The sequence below is a fragment of the Bos taurus genome, chromosome Y (assembly GCF_002263795.3).
Source record: "Bos taurus isolate L1 Dominette 01449 registration number 42190680 breed Hereford chromosome Y, ARS-UCD2.0, whole genome shotgun sequence".
NCBI classification, from domain to species: Eukaryota; Metazoa; Chordata; class Mammalia; order Artiodactyla; family Bovidae; genus Bos; species Bos taurus.
This window is the reverse complement of record NC_082638.1, coordinates 7,713,186-7,740,213: the sequence shown is the minus strand read 5'-3', so window position 1 is coordinate 7,740,213 and position 27,028 is coordinate 7,713,186. Positions and strand designations below refer to the sequence as shown.

Sequence of the window (27,028 nt, the reverse complement as noted above, 5' to 3'; positions counted from 1 at the left end):
AGTGTTTGCTCAGGTCTTTGGAATGAAACACTGGTGTGTGTGAGTTGCCATGAATGAAGTTTTACTGTCTTGTAAGAAATGCAATGGCTTCAACAGGAGGCAGACCCAAGGATGGCTTTTCCCTGGCCAACCAGAGGTGATAGTGGGTGACAGGACATCTGAGCCAAGAGTCACCCTTCTCTGATTGTTGTCTACAGGCTGTTCTGTCTTTTGTATGCAGATACCTGCTGGACTGTATTGTCCTCTGAACCATCCATTGCATTGTTCAAGCTGTTTGGATAACTTATTTTTAAAAATCAATGACTTTATTTTTGGCTACACTGGCTCTCCGTTGTTGCATGGGCTTTCTCTAGTTGCAGTGACATGGGGGGCTACTCTCTAGGTGTGACACTTGGCTTCTCTTGTCGAGGAACCTCCAGGCTGAGTAGTTGTGGCCTCCCGAGCTTAGTTGCCCCACGACGGCAGGTGAAATCTTCCCGGCCCCCCAGGGATTAAACCTGTGTCCCGGGCATAGGTGGGCGGATTCTTAACCCCTGGACCCAGCAGGAAAGACTTTACCTTCCAACTGCCACTTGCCCTTTGCTTTTAGTATTTAATGCTGATACACAAGGGTACTTTTCCTAGGCTGTTTGAGTTGGCAGAACATTCAAGTTAACTCTTGTTTCAGCAGACTGACTTCCCCAGACCACTCAATATGTGAACGTTTCTTTTCTCAACATAATGCCTATTTTGATTGGTTTTTCTGGCCTCCCCGTGTGCCTTGTGCCATCTTGGTTCCCCGACCATGAATGAACTGAGGCCCTCCGCAGTCAAAGCACCAAGCCCGAACCACTGAACCGCCAGGGAATACCTGGCCTCTTTTTTTTTTTCTACTTGTTCTAAACTAAATTCCCTAAGCTGGACTAATATTTTATTAATCGAGAAGTGAGGGAACTTGCTCAGTTGTGTCTGACTCTTTGTGACCCCATGGTCTGTAGCCTCCGAGGCTCCTCTGTCCATGGGATTTTCTCCAGGCAAATGTACTAGAGTGGGTTGCCATTGCCTTCTCCAGGGGAATCTTCCCCATCCAGGGATCGAACCCAGGTCTCCCACATTGCAGGCAGATTCTTTACCCATCTGAGTCACCAGGGAAGTCAATTAAGCTGGAAGTGGAGAACAAACCTGCCCATTTGTGGGGTCCCGGGGGTGACTGGTGATCTGATGTCCTCATCCAGTTACTGAACCCTTCGAGCTACTGTCTCTGGGTTCATGAGTGTGGTGGTTGCAGAGTCCGGCTCCCGCTAGATGACGGGGGACGCTGGGGAACTTGGGGGAGGAAGTCGGTGGTCTCCTGTAGATCATCCATGGAACCCAGAAGGGACCTTTTTCCGGAGGACACAGCAAGAGAAACATGCCTAGGGAACTCAGCTTTCAGCGAAGCCGCCTGGATGGGGTGGGGCCGGCTGCAATGGCAAGGTCTAGAGCAGATGCACCTCCTGGGCGCTGAGCGGGTGCTGGTTGTGTGTGCAGAAGTATCCCGTCCCGCACGTCAGGCAGTAGGTGACAGCTCCTCTTGCGCTTATGCTCTGCCTGCTGGCTGGCTGATCACTGCCATCTCTTGGAGTCTCCTCTAACAGTCCTGAGGTCGTCTCAACAGAAGACAGCTCTTCCAGTGGACGGAAGGGTCCGTCCAAGGCTCATTTGATGGCTCAGGCCAGAAGAGTGTTTCAGGACAAAGCAGCAGACGCATGGCTGGCTCATTTGTTGGGAGTTTGGTTCTTGTAACACCCACAAGCTTTAATTATGGCCTAGATACATATAAACCTGTACAATATACATCATAAAGCTTCACCTTCCCTGGTGGCTCGGATGGTGAAGCATCTGCCTGCAATGCAGGAGACCCAGGTTCTATCCCTGGGTTGGGAAGATCCCCTAGAGGGGGGAACGGCTACCAAAGCATTGATGCTTTGGAACTGTGGTGTTGAAGACTCGAGAAGTCCCTTGGACTGCAGGGAGACCCAACCAGTCCTGAAGGAAATCAGTCCTGAATATTCATTGGAAGGACTGATGCTGAAGCTTCAATACTTTGGCCACCTGATATGAAGAGCTGATTCATTAGAAAAGACCCTGATGCTGGGAAAGATTGAAGGCAGGAGGAGAAGGGGATGACAGAAGATGAGTTGGTTGGATGGCATCCCTGACTCAATGGACATGACTTTGAGCAAACTCCATGAGTTGGTGATGGACAGGGAGGCCTGGCGTGCTACAGTCCATGGGGGTCACAACGAGTCAGACACAACTGAGCAACTTCACTTTTACTTTCATATGTATGTACAAGAATGCCTGCGTGTGTTTTGCCACGGTATATGTGTGTATGTGTGTGTCTGTATGCATGTTAAGTATGTGTTAGGGAAAGCTAGAACTGGATATGGAAATGGGTGAAAAGTGAAAGGGTTCGTCACTCAGTTGTATCCGGCTCTTTGTGACTCCGTGGACTGTGTAGCCCACCAGGCTCCTCTGTCTGTGGGATTCTCCAGGCAAGAATACTGGAGTGGGTTGCCATTGCCTTCTCCAGGGGATCTTTCCAACCCAGGGATCGAACCTGGGTATCTTGCATTGCAAGCAGATTCTTTACCTGCTGGAATCTCCTTTGTCCTCTGCATTGCAGGCAGATTCTTTACCTGCTGAGCCAAATGCCTAAGAGTGTGAAAAAGATCAATGCCTTGGTGAAGCTTCCAAACAAGCAGTCTTTGTTTTTCTGATATTTAATCATAGGCTACTGGTTTAAAAGATTTTGTTAATGTATTTGCTGCTGTCTTAAAAAGTTGTATAAGTGAAAGTGAAGTCTCTCAGTTGTGTCCTACTCTTTGCAACTCCATGGACTGTAGCATACCAGGCTCCTCCTTCCATGGGATTTTCCAGGCAAGGGTACTGGAGTGAGTTGCCATTTCCTTCTCCCTCCCCAGAAAAGGTTTTATCCCTTTGTATATAACAATTTCCTGAAATAAGTCCCATAAAAATACTGTTGCAATGTGAAATGAGTATTTCTTCGTATCACCGTTTGAGTATTTTCACACCCATGTTTTGTTTAATGTTTGTGTGAATTGTATTTTGCCCCCATATGGCAGTGTGTGTGCCCATGTGTGTGCGCCGTCTGTGTACCTCCACTTCTCTGGTATGACGTGCCAGAGTACCGCCTCATGTGTGTTTGCACCTGATGTCTGCCCGTTTGCAATTGCAGCGGGGACTGGCGTGGGCAGACATGGGTGGATTTAATTCCTTAAAGTCATTGAAAGGAAGTTACGCATGCCCTTGACGGAAGGGCGCAGTCGGGTTTGGGGAGGAGAGAGTTCCCTGGAACCCTTGGCTCATTATTCTTCCTTGCTTCCCCTAGACAAGCAGATGGTCAGCGTTCGGAGGACCACCCAGGAGCCCTGCGGGACCCCCGGCAAACCTCTGAACCCCCTGGCTGCAGGGAAGGGCCCGAGGTGTCCCTGGAGGCCCACGGCCGGGCGGTCACTCTCCCTCGCGATTACCGGTACCCGGAGCCGCGCACGCCCCTAAGAGCCGCCCCGCCGGCCGGGAGACCCGCCCTACAGAGGCCACCGCCGCCCAAGCGCGAGCTCCAGCCGCCGCCAGGGGGCGCGCCCGGCCGGCCTCGCACCTCGGTGGTCTCCTCGGAGGCGATGAATATGCAGAGCGCACGTCGCGTGGATGCCGCCTGGTCCCGGCGGAAGGCGCAGCTCCCCGCCCCGTTCCGGCCCCTGCTGACCTCCGCCATTAACACCTCTCGCTCGCTGTCGCTGTCGCGCCATTAACACCTCTCGCTCGCTGTCGCTGTCGCCGCAGAAGCTGACGGACAAGACCCCGCTGCTCATGCAGGACGAGAATGCTGCCAGGTAATATCTCTCCCTACCTTCTTGCCCTGTTTAGGGCTCCCTGCAACTGCGGGAGGATCCCGTGCATCCTCCCTGGGTGTGAACATGCGTCCCCGCCTCGCCCCGCTCCCTGGCGGCTTTAACCCCGCTTCCCAGGCTGGGACCTGGGACTAACACGAGAAGACCCCCACAACCTCCTACCCACTCCAGTGGTCACATGGATTTTTAACTTGGTGTCGACTTTCCGGGCCCCCAAGGACCAGAGGGTCAGCATGAGGGTCACAGTTCAGTCGCTCAGTCGTGTCTGACTCTATGAGACCCCATGGACTGCAGCACACCAGGCCTCCCTTTGCATCACCAACTCCCGGAGTTGACTCAAACTCATGTCCATTGAGTCGGTGATGTCATCCAACCACCTCATCCTCTTTTGTCCCCTTCTCCTCCTGCCCTCAGTCTTTCCCAGCATCAGCATCTTTTCCAATGAGTCAGCTCTTTGCATCATGTGGCCAGAAAGTATTGAAGTTTCAGCTTCATCAACAGTCCTTCCAGTGCATTTTCAGGATGGATCTCCTTTAGGATGGACTGGTTGGATCTCCTTGCAGTCTAAGGGACTCTCAAGAGTCTTCTCCAACACCACAGGTCAAAAGTTAATGAAATAAAACCTGTTGCTCAGTTGCACCCTGTGGGGCTAGCCACTAGCACCCTGGACAGCACAGAGTATGGCTGTTTCCATTGTCCCAGGAAAATTCTGTTGCATGTCTCCGCTGTAGAGTCTTGACTCTACCGTTTGAGATGCTTGCCTTTATGGTGGTGCTGGGTTGTCAGGTTGACAACACTGCTGTCACGCTTGCTTTCTCTAGCAGCAGCTAGCAGGGGCTTCTCTTGTTACAGAATTCGAGCTCAGTAGTTGCCACATCCTGGCTTTATCTCTCCAAAGGATGTGTGATCTCTGTGGACCAGGGTTCGAACTCGTGTCTCCTGCATCAGCAGGTGGATTCTTTTACCACTGAGCCACTGGGGAGGTTCCTTAACTTTATTTTACCCCCAAAGACAGCGCCACATGGACGTTAACTGATAGCATCCTCAGTTTCCCCATGGGTGGAGCTACAGGTACAGCTTATCTGGGGGTCAGCATTGCCCTCAGTCATTCTGAATGCAGTTGGCACTTAGAGATCCTTTTTACTGGTCACATTGAGGAGCTCTGAAAAGGAGGAGAAATGATGCTGTGGTTTGAGTGGAAGGTGGAGTTTGTGGGAATGTTGTTGATGAGCTGACGTGGGCCTCTTGGTTCTCGGGCCCTGGTCTGGGACTTGGGCTCCTCTGAGGAACGTGGGTGAGTGCTCAGTACTCCTGACCTCTGTTGACTTTAGGAAGTTGGGAGGGGGTGTTTCATTTTTTTTCTTGCCCTGAGAGAGTGTGGATTTTCTCACTCTTGTCTTTTCCAAGAGTCTGAGAGGAGTTTCCACAAGCAGCGGCAGTACTTCTTGACAGTACCGAGTGGGGGCGTCTTGACGCATCCACTGGTCTCCTGTTTTGTATGTCATTTTTGGGGACCACAGAGGTTTTCTTGAACCAGCGTCCTTTGCTGCACTAGCCATTGTAGAAGGCTGGGTTCTGGTCAAAGGAGCACAGTGGTGGGGCAGATGGTAACCATGCCACTCAGGAGTTTCCTACCAAGAAAGGTGGCTTACCCTGTACTGAGTTCAGTGTCCCTGTCCCCAGGGCTGATGTTACAGGTTGGTGGCAGCCTGAGAGAGTGGAATGCCTTTGAGATCTACCATGAACTCTGAGCCAGGGTTCATCAATGGAGACCTGCTCCATGCCTGTCATCAACTACCAACCCGACAGGGAGTAAAACACATGGGACAGGGCCTGCGAGCTGCCTGGTGCTTGTGCAGAGCTCAGAGACGCTCAGGGCTCCCCTGGTGGCTCAGACGGTAAAGAGTCTGCCTGCAGCAGTGCGGGAGATGTGGGTTCGATCTCTGGATTGGGAAGATTCCCCCCAGAAAAGGAAATGTAACCCACTCCAGTATTCTTGCCCGGAGAATCCCATGGACAGAGAAGCCTGGCGGGCTACAGTCCACAGGGTCACAGAGAGTCGGACGCGACTGAGCGACTAACATAGACAGACACAGACACTCGTCTTTTGTCTGTGTGCCTGCTGACTGAGTGCTGCCTCATCTCCCTCCATATCCCATATCTCTCCCCTTGCAGTTACCTCTACTTGGGGAGCCAGCCAGGGCACAGAGCATCTCCATTGTCCTGAGACACGCCTGCTCGAATTCAGCAAGCGGGTCATGCAGTCTTGTTGTGTGCCAGTCCAAGGCAGGTATGCAGAGAGCAGGAAAGTGTAGCCTTCCCACCCTGGGGGGATTTTAGAGAGTAGTCACTCGCTCGGAATAAAAAAAATGCATCCACTCTGGTTCCGAAAGCGGGAAGCTTCCTTTGAAATCTTGGACATTCTGAGGTTGGTTTGTGTGTTTGCTACAAGGTGGGGACCTTGCCCAGCAGTAGGCGCGAGCCTTAGATATGACGGCACACGAAAGCATTGGCAGGAGTTTTCCTGGAGCCTGTTTGTGGGTTTGGAGTGTGTGTGTCTGTGAGGAGGGACCCAGGAGGACCACTTCAGGGTCACTGAGTCACCTTGGGCATCTCAGGCTATGAGAATCTGCCTGTGAGCAGTGTGGTTTATCAGACTTAGAGTGGCATGCCAGGGGCTTCCCTCATAGGCAGTAAAGAATCTGCCTGCAATGCGGCAGACCCAGGTTCCATCCCTGGGCCAAGAAGATCCACTGGGGGAGAGCATGGCAACGCACTCCAGTATTCTTGCCTGGAGGAATCCTAGGGACAGAGGAGCCTAGAGGGCTACAGTCCACGGGGTCACTAGAGAGAGAGTGAGACGGTGGCACGTGGGCTGAGGACTCTCTTGGGGGTGCTGCTGGGGATCAGGCCCTCTGGGCAGAACCGTCCAGACTCACTTGGATGGAACCTGGACAGTGGCCAGGGCCCAGCCCACACTGCGTCCTCCACCCCCCCGGGTCCCACTTCTCGGCAGGAATGGATGCGACCAGGTGGCTGTAAGGTCTGGTCTGCTGTGTGGTTTGTCCTCATGTAGAGGAAGCAGCTCATCAAACTTCCTGAACGTGGAAGTCTGCACAGATTTCAAGAGGAGAGGTAGTTGTGATCAGGAATGACCTGGAAGACCTGCTTTGTCAGAAAGGGTATCTACAGGCTGCAGAGAACTTGTTTATATTGCTTTGTTGTTGTTTTTTGCCCAATCAACTTTCCCCACAAAATGAGGGTTGGGGTGGAGATGTAAATACATGCTGAGTAGGGCTTCCCTGGTGGCTCAGCTGGTAAAGAATCCTCCTACAACGTGGGAGACCTGGGTTTGGGAAGATCCCCTGGAGAAGGGAAAGGCTACCCACTCCAGTGTTCCATCCTGGAGAATCCCATGGACTGTGTAGGCCAGAGGATCTCAAACAGTCGGATACGACTGAGCGACTTTCACTTTCACTCACTCCAGTATTCTTGGGCTTCCATTGTGGCTCAGATGGTAAAGAATTCACCTGCAATGTGGGAGACCCAGGTTTGATCCCTGGGTTAGGAAGATCCCCTGGAGAAGGAAAAGTCTACCCACTCTGATGTTCTGGCCTGGAGAATTCCATGGACTGTATAGCCATGGGGTCGCAAAGAGTCAGACACGACTGAGCGACTTTCACTTCACTTCACTAAGTCACTAGTAGGTGGGGAGGGTTTCTATGCGTGAAGGTAAAAGCATGCAACAAAGAGGGGTCTTGCCTGTTTTCCTGCTTGGGTGCAATGCTGGAATTTTACTTCTCAAGTTGAGCACCTTGAGGCAGAGGAAGGTCAAGAGACCCAAGTTGAGGGGCCAGGGGCAGGAACTCCTAGATCTTGTCTCCCCAATCCTGGAACCTGTGACCTGCATGGGTCCATCTTTTGAGCTGGGCTTCCCTGTCTGGAAGGCCCCCTCTCCCCCAACCATGGGACCAGCCAGTTGGCTCATCTGAGTTCTGATCATTGAGCCGTGCCTGGGGCCACGACGTGTCTCTAGAGGACGACCCTTGTCTTGGCAGAATCGAGCGGGTGATGGACAACAACACCACAGTGAAGATGGTGCCCATCAAGATAGTGCATTCGGAGAGCCAGCTGGAGAAGGAGAGCCGCCAGGCACTGGCCCACGTCCCCGAGCCACCTCCGCTGCCCCGGGGCCTCAAGCGGGATCAGATCAAGACATTCAGCACGTCCGAGCAGTCCTACTCACACTTCTGCCCCTACAGCCACCAGGGTGCCGAGCCCCAGCCCGCCACCGGCGCCCCAGGGCCACCCGCCAAGGAAAGCCAGGCCTCCCCTCCCTCGCTCAGCTACCTGAAGGCCAAAGACAGGACCGCCGACGACCTCAAGTCAGAGGAGCTGGCCCGAGAGATCGCAGGCAGGGATAAGTCGCTGGCGGACATCCTAGACCCGGGCGTGAGGATGAGAACCACCATGGACCTCATGGAGGGCATCTTCCCCAAAGACGAGCACCTCCTGGAAGGCGCACAGCAACGGAGGAAGCTGCTGCCCAAGGGGCCCTCGCCCAGGACGGCGGAGGAGAGGTGAGTACACCACCCCACCCACCTCCGCCCCTGTCCTTCCCTGAGTGCGGTTCTAACCATTCTGGGGCCCGTGACGTCAGTTGGGCAAAGAGGGAAAAGCCGTGTTTCTAGCAATGCCCATGGGGCTTTTTCTCTGCTGTCTGCCCTTGGGACACTTGGCAATGTCGGAGACGCTTCTAGTTGTCACCCCTGGGTGAGTGGAGGTCAGGGATGGTGCTCATCAACCTATGAGGCACAGGACGACCCCCCACCCCAACAAACAGCGGTCCAAGGCCAAAGGTCACTAGTGCTGAGGTGCAGAGGCTTGTTACAGAGAAGTGAAAGCTGAGGCTACGGAGGATATGTGTTTACACAAGAGGCCTTCTGTTATGTATTTAGCTGAGGGGGTGAATTTGCTGTAATTCGGTCGCACAGAGTCGGACACAACTGAAGCGACTTAGCAGCAGCAGCAGCATTCTGTATAGAGGGCTGGGGAGGAGCTTCCCTGGTGGCTTAGATGGTAAAGAATCCACTTGCAATGGGGGAGACCTGGGTTTGATCCCTGGGTTGGGAAGATCCCCTGGAGAAGGGAATGGCCACCCACTCCAGTATTCTTGGCTGGAGAATCCCATGGACAGAGGTGCCTGGCGGGCTACAGTCCGTGGGGTCGCACACAGTGGGACAGGACTGAGCTGCTTTCACTTAACATTCACATTTGGAGGCTGGAAGTCACAGATGGCAGTGACATTTCTTGCTTGTTGTTACGACCAGAGATATTATCATTTCAGACTACTCCAGGGGATCTTTGGTTGGGAAGATCCCCTGGAGAAGGGAATGGCCACCCACTCCAGTATTCTGGCCTGGAGAATCACACAGAGCAGCCTGGTGGGCCACACTCCCCGGGGGTCGCCAAGAATGGGATGCGACTGAGTGACTAAGAGTTTCACGTGTTTCGTTCTGTAAAGGACCCTCTCTAGCCTCTTGTATTCAGTCACCTGCCCACAAAGGTGCACCTGCTTACATCTGTCCTGTTGGTGCACGTGGTCTCGGTGAGCATCGCTGATCGATAGTAGGCAGGAGCACGAATGTCGTGTAGCAGACAGGGGCTCAGAGGCCGCAAATGTGGCTGCTGGTGGAAGGAAGCCCAGTCAACTTGGGGCCTGTGGCCACACTTAGAGTGGCAACAGACAGCTCCCCATAGACCTCAGGCTCCCCGAGAAAATGATCTGTGCCCTCCTCCCCCGCAGGTGGGGCTTTGGGTACCATTGGCAGGGGGTTCTAGTTCTCGGTGGCTTCCCTGGTAGCTCAGACTGTAAAGCATCTGCCTGCAATGTGTGAAACCCAGGTTCGATCCCTGGGTTGGGAAGATCCCCTGGAAAAGGAAATGGCATCCCACTCCAGTATTCTGGCCTGGAAAATCCCATGGACAGAGGAGCCTGGGGGGCTACAGTCTGTGGGGTTGCTAAGAGTCAGACATGACTGAGCAACTTTGTAGTTCTGGCCTCAGCACCTGCCCTTTCCACACTTTTGTTTGCTTGGTTGATTGATTTTTTTTGGCATACCCCCTAGCATGTGGGGTCTTTACTTCCCGACTAAGGGATCAAACTCTTGTCCCCTGCGTTGGAAGGCAGAGTCTTAGCCACTGGACCACCAGCGAAGCCCACTCTGTCCCTGCTTCTGCTGTCTCCTCTCTTCTGGCTCGTGTCCTTTCATCAGCCCCATGGTTCGCAGGTCCCAGCCCAGGTTTCAGGTGCGTCTATGGGCACATGATCGGAGCTAATGTGGATGTTCTGCTGTTTTGTTCTCTAGGAGGGAGGAGACCAGCGTGCTGGCAGCCGCACCCTTGGCCACCAACTCCACCTACTACAGCACGTCGGCTCCCAAGGCGGAGCTGCTGATAAAGATGAAGGACCTGCAGGAGCAGCAGGAGCCAGAGGAGGACTTAGGCAGTGACTTGGACCATGACCTGTCAGTCAAAAAGGTAGGGAGGCCGAAATCCGGATGAGAACGTGCTGGTGGGAGGCAGATGGTGGCCCTCGGGTCCACCCCCAGCCTGGCCCTGCACCATGCACCATTTGTGTTGGGCGCGATGCTAACATTTGGGCCTGCGTGTGAAGCCTTTTGTGGAAGAGTCTACTGTCCTAAGGAGGTCTTTCCACAGGACCTCTGTGCTGTCGCTCTGTCATAAGATCCAGTGTCAAGAGAACTTGGTGGCCACCAGGCTCTTTCATTTTAAGCTCAACTGGTAATAATGTCTCTTCTATCCCAGTTGAAACCCAAGGGGCTTAACTATATCACCTTCAGCAGGGTCCATACCGTCTCTGAGTATCAGTTTCAAATTCCTGTGATCAGGTAATAAATTCAACAGCAGGTCATAAAGGGCTGTGTTAACCAAAAAGCAGCCCTTGTTCAACTCCAGAAACTAACCAGGCCCTTGGGGATACAGCAGCAACACACAAATAGTCATTCCTTCCCTGAAGGCACTGTGTTTTTGCAGCACAAAAACAAACACACCATACACGGCCCACGGGCCACACCCGGCCCCCAACCTGCTGTTGTCAATAAAGTTTTATTTAAAGACAGCCAATTCATTCATTTACATACGGCCTCAACATATTGTATTACATATGGCCTTTACGTTTATGGTTCTATTGTATTATATATGGTATTACATTTATGATACTATAAGTGATGTTGAGTAGTGGCTGTGTGGCCTCTGAAGTCTAAAATATTCACTGTCTGGCTCTTTACAGAAAATGTTTGCACACATATAATGTAATCAGTCAGAAAAGGAAAACAGTGAAGGCATACAGAGATAATAGGAGTGTGATTGTAGAGAAGGCTCTGATGAGGTCATGATGCAGAAAAACCTGGAGGGACATGAGGGAGTGTCCGGTTCTGTCAGGGACTGGGTTGGGGCCGGGGGGCGGGGCCAGCACGTACAAAGGCCCTGGGGTAAGAGGTATGTGACATGTTGGGAAGGCAGCAGAGACCACTGGCTGGAACACTGGAAAGGAGGAGGGGTGGTTGTAGATGTAGGTCAGGGAGCCAGAGGGTGGACCAGGAGGAAGGGGGATGGGAGGTGAGGTCAGGGAGCAGTGGCTGAAGCTGTGTGCACAAGGAGGGAAGATGGAACAGGAGGTCAGGGCCTTGTGGCGGGAGCTCCATGGAGATTTGAGGGGCGAATTGGAGATAACAGTCTGGGACCTGTGGCTGCAGCTGTGTGGACAGGGGGGAAGATGATGATTGGAGAGGATGTCAGGAACTAGTGACTGGAGACGTGTGGATAAAGAAGAACAAGACTGGAGAGACGGTCAGGCTGCCTGAGCCGTAGCTTTGTAGATGAGGAGGGACGATTGGCCATAATATCGTAAGACAAGTGGCTGGACCCGTGTGAACAAGGATGCAGAGGTTTGGAGAGGAAGTCAGAGACCAGTTGGCTGGAGCCATGTGGACACGGAGCCGGAGGATTGGCTGGAGGAAGAGGATTGTAGACAATTGCAAGGGACAGGGTGCCAGAGCCCTGTAATCAAGAATGAGGATTGCAGTTCAGGTCGGTGACCACTAGATGGAGCTGTGTAGACAAAGGGGAATGAGACATAAAGTGAGTTGCTGGAGCTGTGTGGACAAGGATGATTGGAGATGTGGCCAGACCAGTGGCTGGGGCCTTGTGGACAAGGAGAAGGACCCCAGAGGAGGTCAGGGACTTGTGTCTGGAGATGTTTCAACAAGCAGGTGGAAGGATTTGTGATCAATAGTCAAGGGGGACCAGTGGCTGCTGCTGTGTGAAGGGTGAGGCGGGTTGGAGATAAAAGTCGGGACAAAGTGGCTGGACCTGGGTGCACAAGGAGCAGAAAGGCTGGAGATGAAGTCAGCAAAAATGAGGCCAGACTTGGATTAATAAGGATTGGGAGGTTTGGAGATTTTTAAGTCAGGGACCAGGGGCTGGGGCTTTGTGACAAAGAAGAGACAGAATGGAAAGGCAATCTGGGACCAGTGGCTTGAGCTACTGGACTAGAAAGAAGCTTTGGCCTGAGGTCAGGGACCAGCAACTGGACCTTTGTGGACAAGGGGGAGGAATTTTGGAGAGGAGGTCAGGAACCAGTGAGTGGAACTGTGTGTATAAGGAAGAGCAGGATGGGAGAGAGGGATCAGGGTCCCATAGCTGTCACTATATAGATGAGGAGGGAAGATAAAGTCATAGATAGGTGGCTGGACCTGTGTGAACAAGGATGAGGGGGGTTTTTAGAGGAAATCAGGGACCTGTGGCTGGGACTGTGGGAGCCAGGATGAGGAGGATCACAGTTCAGGTCAGTGACCACGTGATGGAGCCGTGTCAGCAGAATGGAAGGGGTTTGAGAGACAAGGTTAGGGACCTTGTCAGTTGCTGTAGCTTGTATAGACAGGGAGGAGGACTCTTGTAGAGAAAGTCAGGGGACAGGTGGCTGGAGTTGCATTGACCTGGAGCGGGAGGATAGGAAGAAAGGCAGGGACCAATGGCTGGAAGCCCTCTGCACAAGGCTGACAAGGAGTGGAGGGGAAGTCGGGGAGCCGTGGTTGGAGCTTTGGGGACAGAGGAGGAAGTCTGGAGATGCACTCAGGTGGCCGTGCCTGATGCTGTTTGGTCAAGGAGGAGGAAGATAGGAGATGCAGTCGGGCAATGGGTGGAGCTATGTGGACAAGGAGGAGGGAACACATAGACAATGTCAGGGACCAGTTGCTGGAGCTGTTTGGACATGGAGCAGGAGGATTGGAAAGGAAGCGGAGGCGCGGAAAGGAAACCAGTGGCTAGGTAGGCTCTCTGTCCAGGGAGACGGAGGACTGCGGATTAAGAAGGGCAGCAGTGGCTGGAGCTGTGTCTACAAAAAGGACAATTGGAGATAATGTCAGTGACAGGGGGCCACGCCTGTGTGAGCACGGATGCGGAGGTTCATCAATTAATAACTCACAGACCACTGGCTGGAACTTCACGGGTGTGAATGAGGAGGAGTGCAGTTCAGCTCAGTTCACTTCAGTCGCTCAGTCGTGTCTGACTCTTTGCGACTCCATGAACCGAAGCATGCCAGGCCTCCCTGTCCATCGCCAGCTCCTGGAGTTTACCCAAACTCATCTCTGTTGAGTCGGTGATGCCATCCAGCCATCTCATCCTCTGTCAACCCCTTCTCCTCCCACCTTCAATCTCTCCCTACATCAGGGTCTTTTCCAGTGAGTCAGTTCTTTGCATCAGTTGGCCAAAGTATTGGAGTTTCAGCTTCAGCATCAGTCATTCCAATGAACACTCAGGACTGATTTCCTTTAGGATGGACTGGTTGGATCTCCTTGCAATTCCAGGGACCCTCAAGACTCTTCTCCACCACAGTTCAAAAGCGTCCATTCTGTGGCAGTGCGAGTCAGTGACCACCAGATGAAGCTGTGCTGCTGCTGCTGCTGCTGCTAAGTCGCTTCAGTCGTGTCCGACTCTGTGCGAGCCCATAGTCGGCAGCCCACCAGGCTCCCCCGTCCCTGGGATTCTCCAGGCAAGAACAGTGGAGTGGGTTGCCATTTCCTTCTCCAGTGCGTGAAAGTGAAAATGAAAGTGAAGTCGCACAGTCATGTCTGACGCTTCGCAACCCCAACCCCATGGACTGCAGCCTACCAGGCTCCTCTGTCCATGGTATTTTCCAGGCAAGAGTACTGGAATGGGGTGCCATTGCCATCTCCGAGATGAAGCTGTGTAGACAGAGAGAAAGGGGAGTGAGAGGCAAGGTGAGGGACCAGTGGCTGGAGCTGCGTGGACAAGGAGGAGAGGGGTTGGAGAGGAGATCATTGACTTGTGGCCGAAGTATGGACAGGAAGCTGGAGAGGAGGTCAGGCAGCAGTGGCTTGGCCGGTGTTGAGAAGGCATAGGAAAGACTGAAGGACTTGTCCGGGGAGGTATGCGGAGAAGAGGACGGAGACTGGAGGGAGTCAGGGACTCGTGGCTGTATCTTTGTGGACACGGACAAAGAGGATTGCAGATGAGGTCAGGGACTGGTCACTGGAGCGGCGTGGACTTGGGGCAGGATTGTAGAGGACGTCAAGGACAGGTGGCTGGAGATGTCTGTACAGGTAGGAGGACCTCCGGTGACAAAGTCAGGGACTGGTGGCTGGAGCTGTGTGAACGAGGATGAGCAGGACTGCGGTTTAGGTCAGCAACCACTACAAGGACCTGTGTGGAAAAGACAACGTGTTGTGGGAGACGAGGTCAGAGGCAATGCGTGGAGTTACGTGCACAGGGCGGTGGGTCTGTGAGGTCGCCAGGGACCTATGGGTGTGGCTTTTGTGAATACCAGAAGGTCAGGAACCATTGGCTGGAGCTGTGTGGACAGGGTTTGATAAGATGGGAAGGAGGGCCAGGACCAGTGGCTTTGGGTTATTGGAGATGGACTAAGAATAGATTATGGGCTTCCCGTGTAGCTCAGTTGGTAAAGAATCTGCCTACAATGCAGGATATCTGGGTTCGATTCCTGGGTTGGGAAGATCCCCCTGGAGAAAGAAATGGCAACCCACTCCAGTATTCTTGCCCGGAGAATCCTCATGGACTGTGTAGCCTGCCAGGCTCGTCTGTCCATGGGATTGCAAGAGTCAGACACGACTTAGCGACTAAACCAACACCAGCAAGAATAGATTGGAGAGGTCAGAGGTATGTAGACTAGGGTGATGGAAAATTTGAGACAAGGTCAGCAACTTGTGTCTGGCTCTCTTTGCAGAGGAGGAAGAGGATGGTAGGTGAGGGCAGGGACCAGTAAGTTGGAGCTGTGTGGATTCGGCACAGGAGGCGCGCAGAGGAGGCCATGAAACATGGTTGGGGCTCAGTGTTCGGGGAGGAAATGATTCGTAGTCAAGGCAAGGACTGGTGGCTGGACCGCTGTGTGCAAGGATGAGGACAGCTGCACTTCGTGCCTTTGACCACTAGATGGCGATGTGGGGGGAAAGGGATGCCCATGAGAGATAAGGTGAGGGACCCTTGATGGGAGCTTTGTGTTCAAGGAGGAGGTTGATTTGACAGGTGGCCAGGGACCTATAGATGCAGCTGTGAAAACACAAGGAGTAGTCACGGAGCACAGTTAGGGGACCAGTGGCTGGAGCTGTGTGGACCAGCAGGAGGAAGATTGGAGAATAGGTCAGGCACTAGCCACGGAAGCTGTGTGAAGAGGGGGAAGAAAAAGCGGGGGAAAGTTAGTCACACAGTCATGTCTGACTCTTTGTGACCCCAAGGACTGTAGCCAGCCTGGCTCCTCTGTCCGTGGGATTCTCCAGGGCAAGAACACTGGAGTGGGTTGCCAGGCCCTTCCCCAGTAGATCTTCCTGACCCAGAGTTTGAACCTGCATCTCCAGCATTGCAGGCAGATTTTTTACCCACTGAGCCAGCAGGGAAGCCCAGCACAAGAGAGAAGGACTGGGTATAAAGTCTGGGAAATAAGGCCAGAGCTGTGTGAACAAAAATGTGGCATTTTGGAGATGAGGTTAGGTACCAGTGGCTGGGATTGTGAGGACAAGGATGAAGAGGAGTGCAGTTCAGGTCAGTTGAATCAGTTCACTTACACAGCCACATAGACAAAAAGGAATGGCAATGCTGGACAGTGCTGTGTAGACGAAAGGAATGGCACTGTATAGACAAGGGAGTCATGTATGGATGTCAGAGCTGGACTGTGAAGAAAGCTGGGCACCAAAGAATGGATGCTTTTGAACTGTGGTGTTGGAGAAGACTCTTGAGGGTCCCTTGGACTGCAGGGGGATCCAACAGTCCATCCTAAAGGAGATCAGTCCTAGGAACTGACTCATTACAAAACACCCTGATGTTGGGAAAGATTGAGGGCGGGAGGAGAAGGGGACGACAGAGGATGAGATGGTTGGATGGCATCACCGACTCAATGGACATGAGTTTGCGAAAGCTCCGGGAGTTGGTGATGGACAGGGAGGCCTGGCATGCTGCAGCGCATGGGGTCCTGAAGAGGCGGACATGACTGAGCAACTGAGCTGAAGGGTGAGGATGTTTGCAGTTTAGGTCAGTGACTTCAAGATGGAACTGTGTGGAAAAGAGGAAGACTGATGAGAGAGGAGATCAGGGACCCATTCCTGGCCTTGTGTGTGGAAAAGGAGGAGAGGGTATTTGTGAGTGGCCAGGGACATATGGGTGCAGCTATGTGAACACGAGCAGGAATGGATGGGGGTTCAGGGACCAGTTCCTCGAGCTGTGCTGACTTGGAAGGAGAGGACTGGAGATGAGTTCAGTGACCTGTTGCTGGAGCTGTGTGGACAAGGAGGAGGACATCTGGAGAAGAGATCGGGGACCAGCGGCTGGAGCTTTGGGAACATGAGGTGGGAGGATCAGAAAGCAAAGTCAAAGACCAAGTGGCTAGGGCTCTCTCTACCAGGAGGAAGACGATTGTATGGGAGGACAGGGACCCATGGCTAGAACTCTCTGTACAAGGAGGAGTGCAGATAAAGTCAGGTTCCGGTGGCTGGGGCAGTGTGTTCAAGTGGAAGGAAGGCTGCAGATAAAGTCAGGGAAAGGCGGCCGGATCTGCGTGAAGGAGGATGGGGAGGTTTGTAGATGAAGTCGGTCGGGGGCTGTGTGGACAAGGATCAGGAGGATAGCAGATAAGGTCAAGGATTCGTGGTTGGAGCTGTGCAGACCAGGGGCCGAGGACTTGAAGAGAAATTGCCGACCCTTGGTGAAAACTCTGTCCGAGGAAGAGGAGGCTCGCAGATAAAGTCAGCCACTGGTGGCTGCAACAGGGTGTTACAAGTAGGAGGAGGTTTTGAGATAAAGTCGGGGACAGGCAGCCCGACCTATGTGAGCAGTATGGGAAGGCTTGTTGTACATTAAGGCAGGCCCCAGTGCCTGGGACTGTGTGGACAAGGATGAGGAGGATAGTAGTTGAGGTCAGAGACCGCTAGTTTAGCTGTGTAGACAGACACCTAGTGGGGTGGGGGTGGGGGGTGGGGGGCGGGGTTCCCAGGCAGCTCATTGGTAAAGAATCCGCCTACCAATACAGGAGGCACAGGTTCAATTCCCGGGGCTAGAAGATCCCCTTAAGTAGGAAGTGGTGACCACCTCCAGTATTCTGGCTGGGGAAACCTCGTGGACAGAGGAGCCTGGCGGGCTACAGCCCATTATTCAATGGCAATGCATTGGACGTGACTGAGCACGCACACAGGCTTACAGGCAGTGAGGGATGAGGCTGGAGCTGCGTGAACACAGAAAAGGATTATCGGGGTGGACTATTCTGGGATCAGTGGTTGGACCTGTGTGGACACGAATGGGACAGGGTTGCAGAGGGCAGGGACTTGTGGCTGAACGTCAGAGGAATGACTGGAGATGAGATCGAGGGGCATGGGTTGTGTCTGGAGGTGTGTTGACAGGGAGGAAGAGGACTGCACATCAAGGCGGTGGACCAGTGCTGGAAGCTGTGTGAACAGGGAGGAGGCGGCTTGCATGTAAGGTCATTGACTACCAGATGCAGCTGCGTAAACAAAGGGAAGGGGGCTGGGAGATGTGCTCAGGGACTTGAGGTCAGGGAGCGGTGCAGACAGGACGAGGAGAGACGCTGGGAGAGGAGGAGGTCAGGGACCAGTGGCTGGGATGTGTGGACAAGGAGGGTTGGAGGCCCATCAGGGACCCGTGATGGGCATTTGTGGGGGGAAAAAAGGAGTAGGATGGCAGTGTTGAACTCCCGGTGTCATCCCGAAGATTCCTTCTGGCTTTTTCCATATCGTAATGTGTGTGTTTCCACACCACTTTCTCCATTAGTCCCACCATCCTTCCCCTTGCCCATCTGTTCTCTATATGTCTGCATCTCCACTGCTGCCCAGCAAATAGGTTCATCAGTATCATCTTTCTAGATTCTGTATATATGTTAATATATATTTGTTTTTTCTGATTTACGTCACTTAGTGTAGTAGGCTCCAGGTTCATCCACCTCATTAGCACTGACTCAGAGGTGTTCCTTTTCACAGCTGAGTAATATTCCACTGTGTATATGTACCACGGCATCTTTATCCATCCATCTAGGATCTATCCAACCGTCTAGGTTGCTTCCGTGTGCTGCTGCTGCTAAGTCGCTTCAGTAGTGTCCAACTCTGTGTGACCCCATAGACGGCAGCCCACCAGGCTCCCCCGTCCCTGGGATTCTCCAGGCAAGAACACTGGAGTGGGTTGCTGTTTCTTTTTCCAAAGCATGTGTGCATGCTAAGTCACTTTTGTCGTGTCCGACTCTGTGCGACCCCACAGACGGCAGCCTACCAGGCTCCTTTGTCCACAGGATTCTCCAGGCAAGACCACTGCAGTGGGTTGCCATTTCCTTCTCCACCCATGTGCTGCTGTTGTTGCTGCTGCTGCTGCTAAGTCGCTTCAGTCGTGTCTGACTCTGTGCGACCCCATAGACAGCAGCCCATTAGGTTCCTCTGTCCCTGGGATTCTCCAGGAAAGAATAACTGGAGTGGGTTGCCATTTCCTTCTCCAATGCATGAAAGTAAAAAGTGAAAGTGAAGTCGCTTAATAGTGTCTGACTGTTAGCGACCCCATGGACTGCAGCCTACCAGGCTCCTCCGTCCATGGATTTTCCAGGCAAGAGCACTGGAGTGGGGTGCCGTTGCCCTCTCTGACCCATGTGCTAGCTATTGTAAATAGTGCTACAGTGAACAGTGTGGTACATGTGTCTTTTTCAGTCATGCTTTCGTCCAGGGTATATGTCCAGTACTGGGATTTGCTTGATCATATGGTTGTTTTAGTCCTAGTTTTTTCTTTTTTTTTTAAATAAATCTCCATATTTTTGTCCATAATCGATGTACCAATTTACAGTCCCACTAACAGTGCAAGGGAGCTTCCCTCGTGGCTCAGCTGATAGAGAATCCGCCCACGAGGCAGGAGACCTGAATTTGATCCCTGCGTTGGGAAGATCCCCTGGAGCAGGGAAAGGCTACCCACTCCAGTGTTCTGGCCTGGAGAATCCCATCGACTGCATAGGCCGTGGGGTCCCAAAGAGTCAGACACAGCTGAGCGACTTTCAGTTTCAAACAGTGCAAGAGGGTTTCGCTTTTCTCCACAGCCTCTCCAGCATTTATTGCTTGCAGATTTTTTCGATGCTGCCTTGACATTTTTTCATGTGCAACAAGCTGCTGACGGGCCCACAGGGCAGGAGGTGCAGGCGGGTGCAGGGGGGTGCCCAGGTCAGCAGGGCCGTGACTGAGTCCCACACGCTGTACCCACAGCAGGAGCTCATTGAGAGCCTTGGCCGCAAGCTGCAGGTGCTGCAGGAGGTGCGGGAGAGCCTGCTGGAGGACATGCAGGCCAACAGCGCGCTGGGCGACGAGGTGCAGGCCCTGGTCAAGGCCGTGTGCAAGCCCAATGAGTTTGACAAGTTCCGCATGTTCATCGGGGACCTCGACAAGGTGGTGAACCTCCTGCTGTCGCTGGCCGGCCGCCTGGCCCGTGTGGAGAACGCCCTCAACAACCTGGACGACAGCACGCCTCCAGGCGATCTGGTACTCCCCCCGAGGAGGGATGGATGGATGGGGGGTAGGGCCCGCAGGGTGCGGAGTGAACGACTGGAAGCCTCACTGGGCGGGTTGTCCAGCTGGTCCCAGAAGGTCTTCTTTCTGGCTCTCTTCCTTCTTGTAGTGGGCGGTCGCCCCGAGACTCCCCACTTTGTTCAGTTACCTGGTTGGGTCCGCCTCTTTTCGACTCCATGGACCACAGCACGCCTCCCTGTCCATCACCATCTCCTGGAGTTTTACTCAAACTCACATCCATCGAGTTGGTGATGCCATCCAACCATCTCATTCTCTGTTGTCCCCTTCTCCTCCCGCCTTCAATCTTGCCCAGCATCAGGGTCTTTTCCAGTGAGTCAGTTCTTTGCATCAGGTGACCAGAACATGCTAGCATTATTTTATATATTCAGACTCAACGTCCATTTGAATCGGTGATGCCATCAACAGGCTTATTAGTTAGCATCGGGGACACTGAAGGAGTTCTCCCGGGGAACCGTGCCTGTGGACTTCCTGAGCCTTCATGATATCCCTCGAAGTTCTCCACAATAGGTCCATGCTGGGAATGCTTGATGAGCTGCACCTTCCTAGAACCAGAGGCAGCCATAGTCTACAGCCTCCTCCAAGTTCAGTGTAGGGGCTCAGACTCCACTGTGAATCCCCACTGCGTTGGGGGAAACTGTCACGCTAACAAGGGCAAAGAGGCAGCATCAGGCTGTGGGAGGCTCCCCCTGTCTTTCCAGATAGAAAGCGGGACACATGGGCCAGACGTGGACCCAGAACACCCTCCCTTCAATTGGAAGCTTGTAGTCTGCAGGGATGCCAACTGATCTCTATAAGCCTGTTCGGAGAATCAACTGAGGTCTCTTTTGTCTTTTGATTGGAATTAATCAGTTGCAATTAATCCTACTCTAATTCAAACTGCCAGGTCACGGTGTCCTTTAGCAGGGGGCAGATGGCCCTGAAAGATGGCACAGGCCAGGGATACTTCCCAGACTCCAGACCAGGGAAGCAGTTTCTGTTTTCACTGCCCTGACACCCCCACACCCCCACGCCCACCAAGCAGCAGCCCTGTGACTCTAGCCTCTCCTCGGGGCCCCTCCACCCCCGTGATGCTCCGACGGGACTGGGGGAGGCCGTCCGGGTCACCAGGTGGCAGAGGAATGGGAGACTTTGCTGGAGTCGGAAACTGGGACCGAGATTGGGGCGTTGCCTAGCGTGCGTCAGCCGCCACTTGGAGACTGTTTAATGCTGTTCCTCACTCCCTGCCTTGTTTTCACAGTAGGTTATGTACAAGAGGGCAGGGACCGTAGGTGTGCGCCCCCTATCTAGGAGTGGGGGCGTCTGTGTGCCCCAGAGTAAGGAGCCCGGGCAGCTACGCCACCCACCCGGCCCCAGTCCCCGCCCCCGCCTTTTTTCAGCCCCTTGTCCTCTTCACCCTCCGCCTCTACTAGTGCCAGAAGGGTTTAGCAATCCTGCCGTGGAGGTCTCTTATTAATGCACTGCTTTGACCCACTTTGCCCCCATCCGCCTTGTTGTCAGGGAAACGCCTTGGGCGCACAACAGGTCGTCCCCCCGCCTCCCGGACCCCGCAAATCCTTCGCTGCCTGCACGCATCTCCCAGTTTTGGACTCTTCCGGGCGTGGATGGCTCTAATGTTCGGCCAGGTGTATCTGCGTGCCTCGTGGCGAGGACGCGGGAGATGTATCTGGGTGCCTCCTGCAGGGGTATATCCAGGTGCCTCATGCAGGGGTGTATCTGGGCGCCTCGTGGCGGGGTGTATCCCGGCGCCTCGTCGGGGGGGTGTATTTGGGTGCCTCCTGCGGGAGTGTATCTGGGTACCTTGTGAGGGCGGGGGTGTATCCAGATGCCTCGGGCTGGGGTGTATCCGGGTGCCTTGCTGCGCAAGCGGTGGGGGGCGCTGGCCAGCCGCACCAATCCCCCCAACCCCACCCCGCCCCCCGCCGGGTCCCCAGCAGGCTTGTGTGTCTTCTGTCTGTCCAGCAATCCCTGCTCGAGAAGCAGCGCGTCCTGATCCAGCAGCACGAGGACGCCAGGGAGCTGAAGGAGAACCTGGACCGCCGGGAGGGCATCGTCTTCGACATCCTGGCCAGCTACCTGGGCCCCGAGAGCCTGGCGGACTACGAGCACTTCGTCAGGATGAAGTCAGCGCTCATCATCGAACAGCGCGAGCTGGAAGACAAAATACACCTGGGTGAGGAGCAGCTGAAGTGCCTCTTGGACAGCCTGCAGCCGGAGAGAGGCAAATGAGGGCGCATTCACCCCCGACCCCATCCGGCCCTCCCTGGAGGAGGAGGAGGATGCGGATGGGATTGGCGGAGTCATCAGCTCAGGTCCTGTGTTTGCAGCTGAAAACCGCAGCCTGTATTTACGCTCTGTCGATGAGGGTTGAGAGGTGGGGAGGGGGGTCCTCTAACGGCCAGGTGGCGGTCAGCAAATAATAACTTCCATGTCTGCGTTTGGGATGAGTTCTTTAATCCTTGGGTTCCCTTTTGGAATGCTGAGCAGAGCGGCTCTCGCCGCTCCTTCGCCGCGGTAGCCCAGAAGCATCCCCACTGGCGAGGGGGCTCAGGTCGCCGTGCGCGCCTGCGCACCAGGGTCACCCACGTGGCCTCTGCCCGCCGTGCCTGCGAGCACTGAACTGCATCCTCCACGCCGGAAGGAACGAGCGCGTCTCTAAGAAGGTACATGTGAGTTGAGGGGGGCGCGGTTCGCCTGGAGCACGAGCTGTCCTGTGGATCACGGTAGGTGCCAGAAGTGTTACATCGTTGGTTGTGTCTGTCCTATAAGGATGACCTCTGACCAGCATAAAAATAATGAGGATGAGCATTATTTATTAATGTGTTAGAATAGTTGTCCATGCGGTTTAAAGACCAGCTGTGCAATGAGCTCTCAGCCCTCTAGCTTCACTCACGGTGAAATCGCCACTTGCACAGTGTGCATGTTTTAAGGAGGGTGCACGCAGAAGGGACATAACGCCTTTTGTTCTTCTGGGACCTCCCGCGTGCAAATGGTATTTATCCTACAAAGTGAGATTACCTTGCTGAAAGTGTGTCTGGAAGGTATGTGCTTCCGAGGTTCTGTTTTTGTTTTTGTTTTCTTAAGGTCCCTGAGATATTTTCCTCATTTACTTTCCCCTCCTCACCCCCCCCCACCCCAAGAACATTTGTTTGGTATGTATATACCAATTATCGGGCTTATAATTGGCAGCTCCTCTCTTGTTGCTTCTCTGGATTAGTTATGGCAGTGTCAGGGCCAGGTTTCCTCTAAGAACTCGTGGTTCTGGCTTTCCAGAGGTCCTAGTGGACCACACAACTCCCAGACCTGGTCTTTCTTCGCCACAGAGTTGACCACTGTCTCTTCCCCGTTTTATCATTTGATATTGCAAGGTGATCAAGAGAGTCTGTTCACTAAAAAAAAAACACTGTCGAGCTGTTGTTTTCCAGTGCCCGAGTCATGACTAGGAGAATACAACTTGTAGATCCCGAGTGTTGCATTTGCATCCAGAACATATAAAGATCGTTCCAAGTTAACAGTATGAAAACAGACAGCTCAGTTAAACCATGAGCCAGAGACTTTTAAATAGACACTTCACCAGAGAGGCTATATGCATGTCAGTAGGCACGATAGGTGTTCACCCCCTCCTAGCTTGGTTCTCATGATCTGATTTTTAACCTGATTGTCTTTGTTCTGTCCCAGTTGGGTGAGATGCCTGCATAATGGCGGGAGAAGCCCCAAGGTAACTAACTTCATGTTGGGTTGATATTTGGAGGTCAGATCAAGTTACTCCTTGTTTCCTCTTACGCCTGTGAAAGGAGTTTTCTGACAGGTAGGGAGATAGCCCTTTGTCACCAGTGGTCGGCACCTTACCAAAGATGGAAGGACACAGTGTCTTATTAAAGGAAACTACTCCACACCTACGGAGCCAGAAGGACAAGCTGGACTGGCCACGGTGATATCTCTGCAGCCCTGGGGGGAACTGACCTGGCAAGCTTCAGTGATGCTGGCAGTAAACATTCCTTTGGCAGTCCACCCATGGCAAAGAGAAAAGCCTTTTTCTGCACTTTCTATTCTTCTAAAATTAATCTGTTCCTGACTTGAAAAACCCCTCTTCTGCCAGTGAAGCGTCATCCTCCACCCCACACGCTATGGTCACTTGCTGTGATAATGGGTCATGGCAGAAAAGATAAAGTGGCTGTCCATGGACTGCCCCCGCTCCCTGCCACCTTCCTCCCTTGGGGAGACAACCACAGAGATGTCAGTGTGTTTTGATTTTCACAAAGCTTTCATCTGTGATTCTTGCCCTTGTCATACAGTATTGTGATCATTTTGATGATACGTTTGTAAAATGTGAAAATAAGAGTTCTTGCCTGTATCCAGCTTTTCGGTGTCTTTTGAGAACGTGGTCTTCTACACAGCAATACACAGGGCACTGGTGTCCTTTCAACAAAGCCCATAGAATCACAACGGTCCTGTCTACTTCCCCACCTGCCTCATAAATGTCTGGTGGTGGGGACATGGAGATTGCAGTGAGTCAGTGTGCACAACTTTGTGTATAGCTGTATTACAGCATACGCAAACAGTCTGGTGCTAACGTTCCTCGGCATTCCTGGGTGGAGGCTGATAGCTCACCCCGGGTCATTGCTCAGCTGAGAAGTGCTCTCTGTATCTCAAGGTTGCAGTCAGGGACCTTGCCGGAGACTGATCATGCCGCCCACCATGGAAGATGTGTACTGTTTTCATGCTCAACACTTAACACTTACCTCTCAACAGATCATCCTGCTTGACCTTAATACAGTAAATAGTGTCTTTCATGAATGGAGCGTGTCTTTCTCTTGCATCGTTTTTAAGAATTGGAACATCCTTCTTGTATGTCAGATCCTTCAGCCAGTGATAAATTGTGGGGTTGAATCTGTGTACACAGGTGTTTGACTGTTTCTGACTGTTGAGTTCAGGCCAGTCAGTCTGCAGCCGGGGAAAAACATCAGGGGCACTGGTTGTATCAGTCAGCTGTTGCCACAGCCATGCTGTGTAACAACCACTATAAAATCGCAGCAGGGTGCAGGGAGAAGTAACTCCTTTAGAGGAGGAATTGGTAGATCATTCTGCTCCACGCACCTGTCATTTGCCTCCCGGGACCAGGCCTTTGACCTGGGCACGTCCATGGCACATGACCGGAGAACAAGCCCAGTCACATCGGTGCTTGCCCCGGGTGTGGTTATGGTACACCTGCTAACCTTCCATTGCTGCACCTGCTAACCTTTCATTGCTGCAGCAAATCGCACAGCCCAACCTGGAATCCAGAAGGTGTGGCGTGTGCTCCACCCGGTGACTGCAGAGAGCTGTGAAACACTGGGGCCATTGGTGGAGCCCTGTCATCTCCCACGCTGGGTGCTGATATGGAGTAGCACCCTGCGGTCCAGGACCTGAAGCCAAGTTCCCAGAGCCAAGCCACCTCTGTCACTTGAAGATCATATGCTTGTGAGCAGGCGCTAGCCTCTGCACCCCTCAGCTTTCTCCTTCCCAGCCCTTGGGAGAGCAAGCGAACCGATAATGTCAACATGCTTAGAACCCACACCGGATCAGAGGCATGCCACATAGAGGGAGGGGCGTTCGCACCTCTGGTGCCATCACTGCAGCCTGGGTCTGGAGGAAAAGCTTTCTTTGCACCCAGACACCCCTGTTGGAACCACCAGAGGACAGATGGCAGTTCCTCTGTCGTCAGCGGACAAATGCTTCTGTTTTCGAAGCAGGTTGGTGGGACCCGGAGGTTAATCAGTTGAGAGAGAAGCAGTCTTCCTTTTTTTTTTTTTGAATAATTTTGCTTGTTGAATTTTGGCAGCTCTGGCTCTTGCTCGCTGCTCGGGGTTTTGTCTGGATGTGGTGTGCAGGCTTCTTGCACGTGGGCCTCAGTAGTTGTGGCACGTGGGCTTAGTTGCTCTGCGGCAGGTGGCGTCTTCCCAGGTCAGGAATCAAACTCTTTCCTGTATCGGTGGATTCTTTACCACTGAGCCACAGGGAAGCCTGAGAGAGTGTTCTTAGTAAGAACTACTCAAACATAGGAGGTGAATTTTTATTTGGGATAAGGGGAAAAAACGGAGAAGGCGATGGCACCCCACTCCAATACTCTTGCCTGGAAAATCCCATGGATGCAGGAGCCTGGTGGGCTGCAGTCCATGGGATCGCAAAGAGTTGGAGATGACTGAGCAACTTCACTTTCACTTTTCACTTTCATGCATTGGAGAAGGAAATGGCAACCCACTCCGGTGTTCTTGTCTGGAGAATCCCAGGGATGGGGGAGCCTGGTGGGCTACCATCTATGGGGTCGCAGAGTCGGACACAACTGAAGCGACTTAGCAGCAGTAGCAGCAAGGGGAAATAAACATTGTCACAAACTTAGGGACTTCAAGAAGTACACAAATGCTACATACATTATTATTAATTTTTTTTTTTTTTTTTGGCTTCTACAGGGCCACTCCTGGTTGTCTTGTGAGTTCTGAAAGGATGGAGGGATTTGTCCATGAGGGCGGCGGAGGTGCAGTTGTAGGCTCGAGTGGTGGGGGTGTGGCTGTGGGAGCCAGTGGTCCTCATGCTCCATGACCCGTGGACTGAGATGCTCAGACTTCTGTTTCTTCAGGGTGAGCCACCTTGGGCATGCTGAATCAGTCTCGGGGCATGGGGGCATGGGAGATGCTGTCTGCATCCTCACACCTGTTGGCTTGACCACTGCAGGGCCACCACAGCCTGCAAGCCCAGGCATTCTGGAGGAGGGGGAGAGGGGAATGTTTTCTGCATTTCCCATCAAAAGAGGAGAACCTCCCACGTTGCGTGTATACACATATAGACTGTGTGCTGAGTCACACTGAGCCAGGTAAAACATCCCACGACACCCCAACCCGTGTCATTCCCCTCTTCCACCAGATCCCCAAAATGCCTGTGATGGCTCTGGTGCCCTCCCCTTGTGTGAAACTTAGGAAATGAGGTGCAGAGGAAGGCAAAGAGGAAAGGCCCTTAAAACATTTTCATGAACTTAGGGACTTT

At 53.2% G+C, this 27,028-nt stretch overlaps 1 protein-coding gene across 1 annotated transcript in view; it reads left to right on the top strand.

The window, feature by feature from the left end:
• Positions 1 to 24,366, top strand: part of LOC132342139 (protein Shroom2-like) — a 150,503-nt gene extending 126,137 nt beyond the window's left edge. Inside the window, 6 exon segments of the mRNA XM_059884005.1 lie at positions 3,374 to 3,716; positions 3,769 to 3,878; positions 7,955 to 8,476; positions 10,265 to 10,436; positions 19,691 to 19,963; positions 21,971 to 24,366. Coding sequence (XP_059739988.1) covers positions 3,374 to 3,716; positions 3,769 to 3,878; positions 7,955 to 8,476; positions 10,265 to 10,436; positions 19,691 to 19,963; positions 21,971 to 22,237 — 1,687 coding nt within the window. The 3' untranslated portion in view covers positions 22,238 to 24,366.
• The last annotated feature ends 2,662 nt before the right edge of the window (positions 24,367 to 27,028 follow it).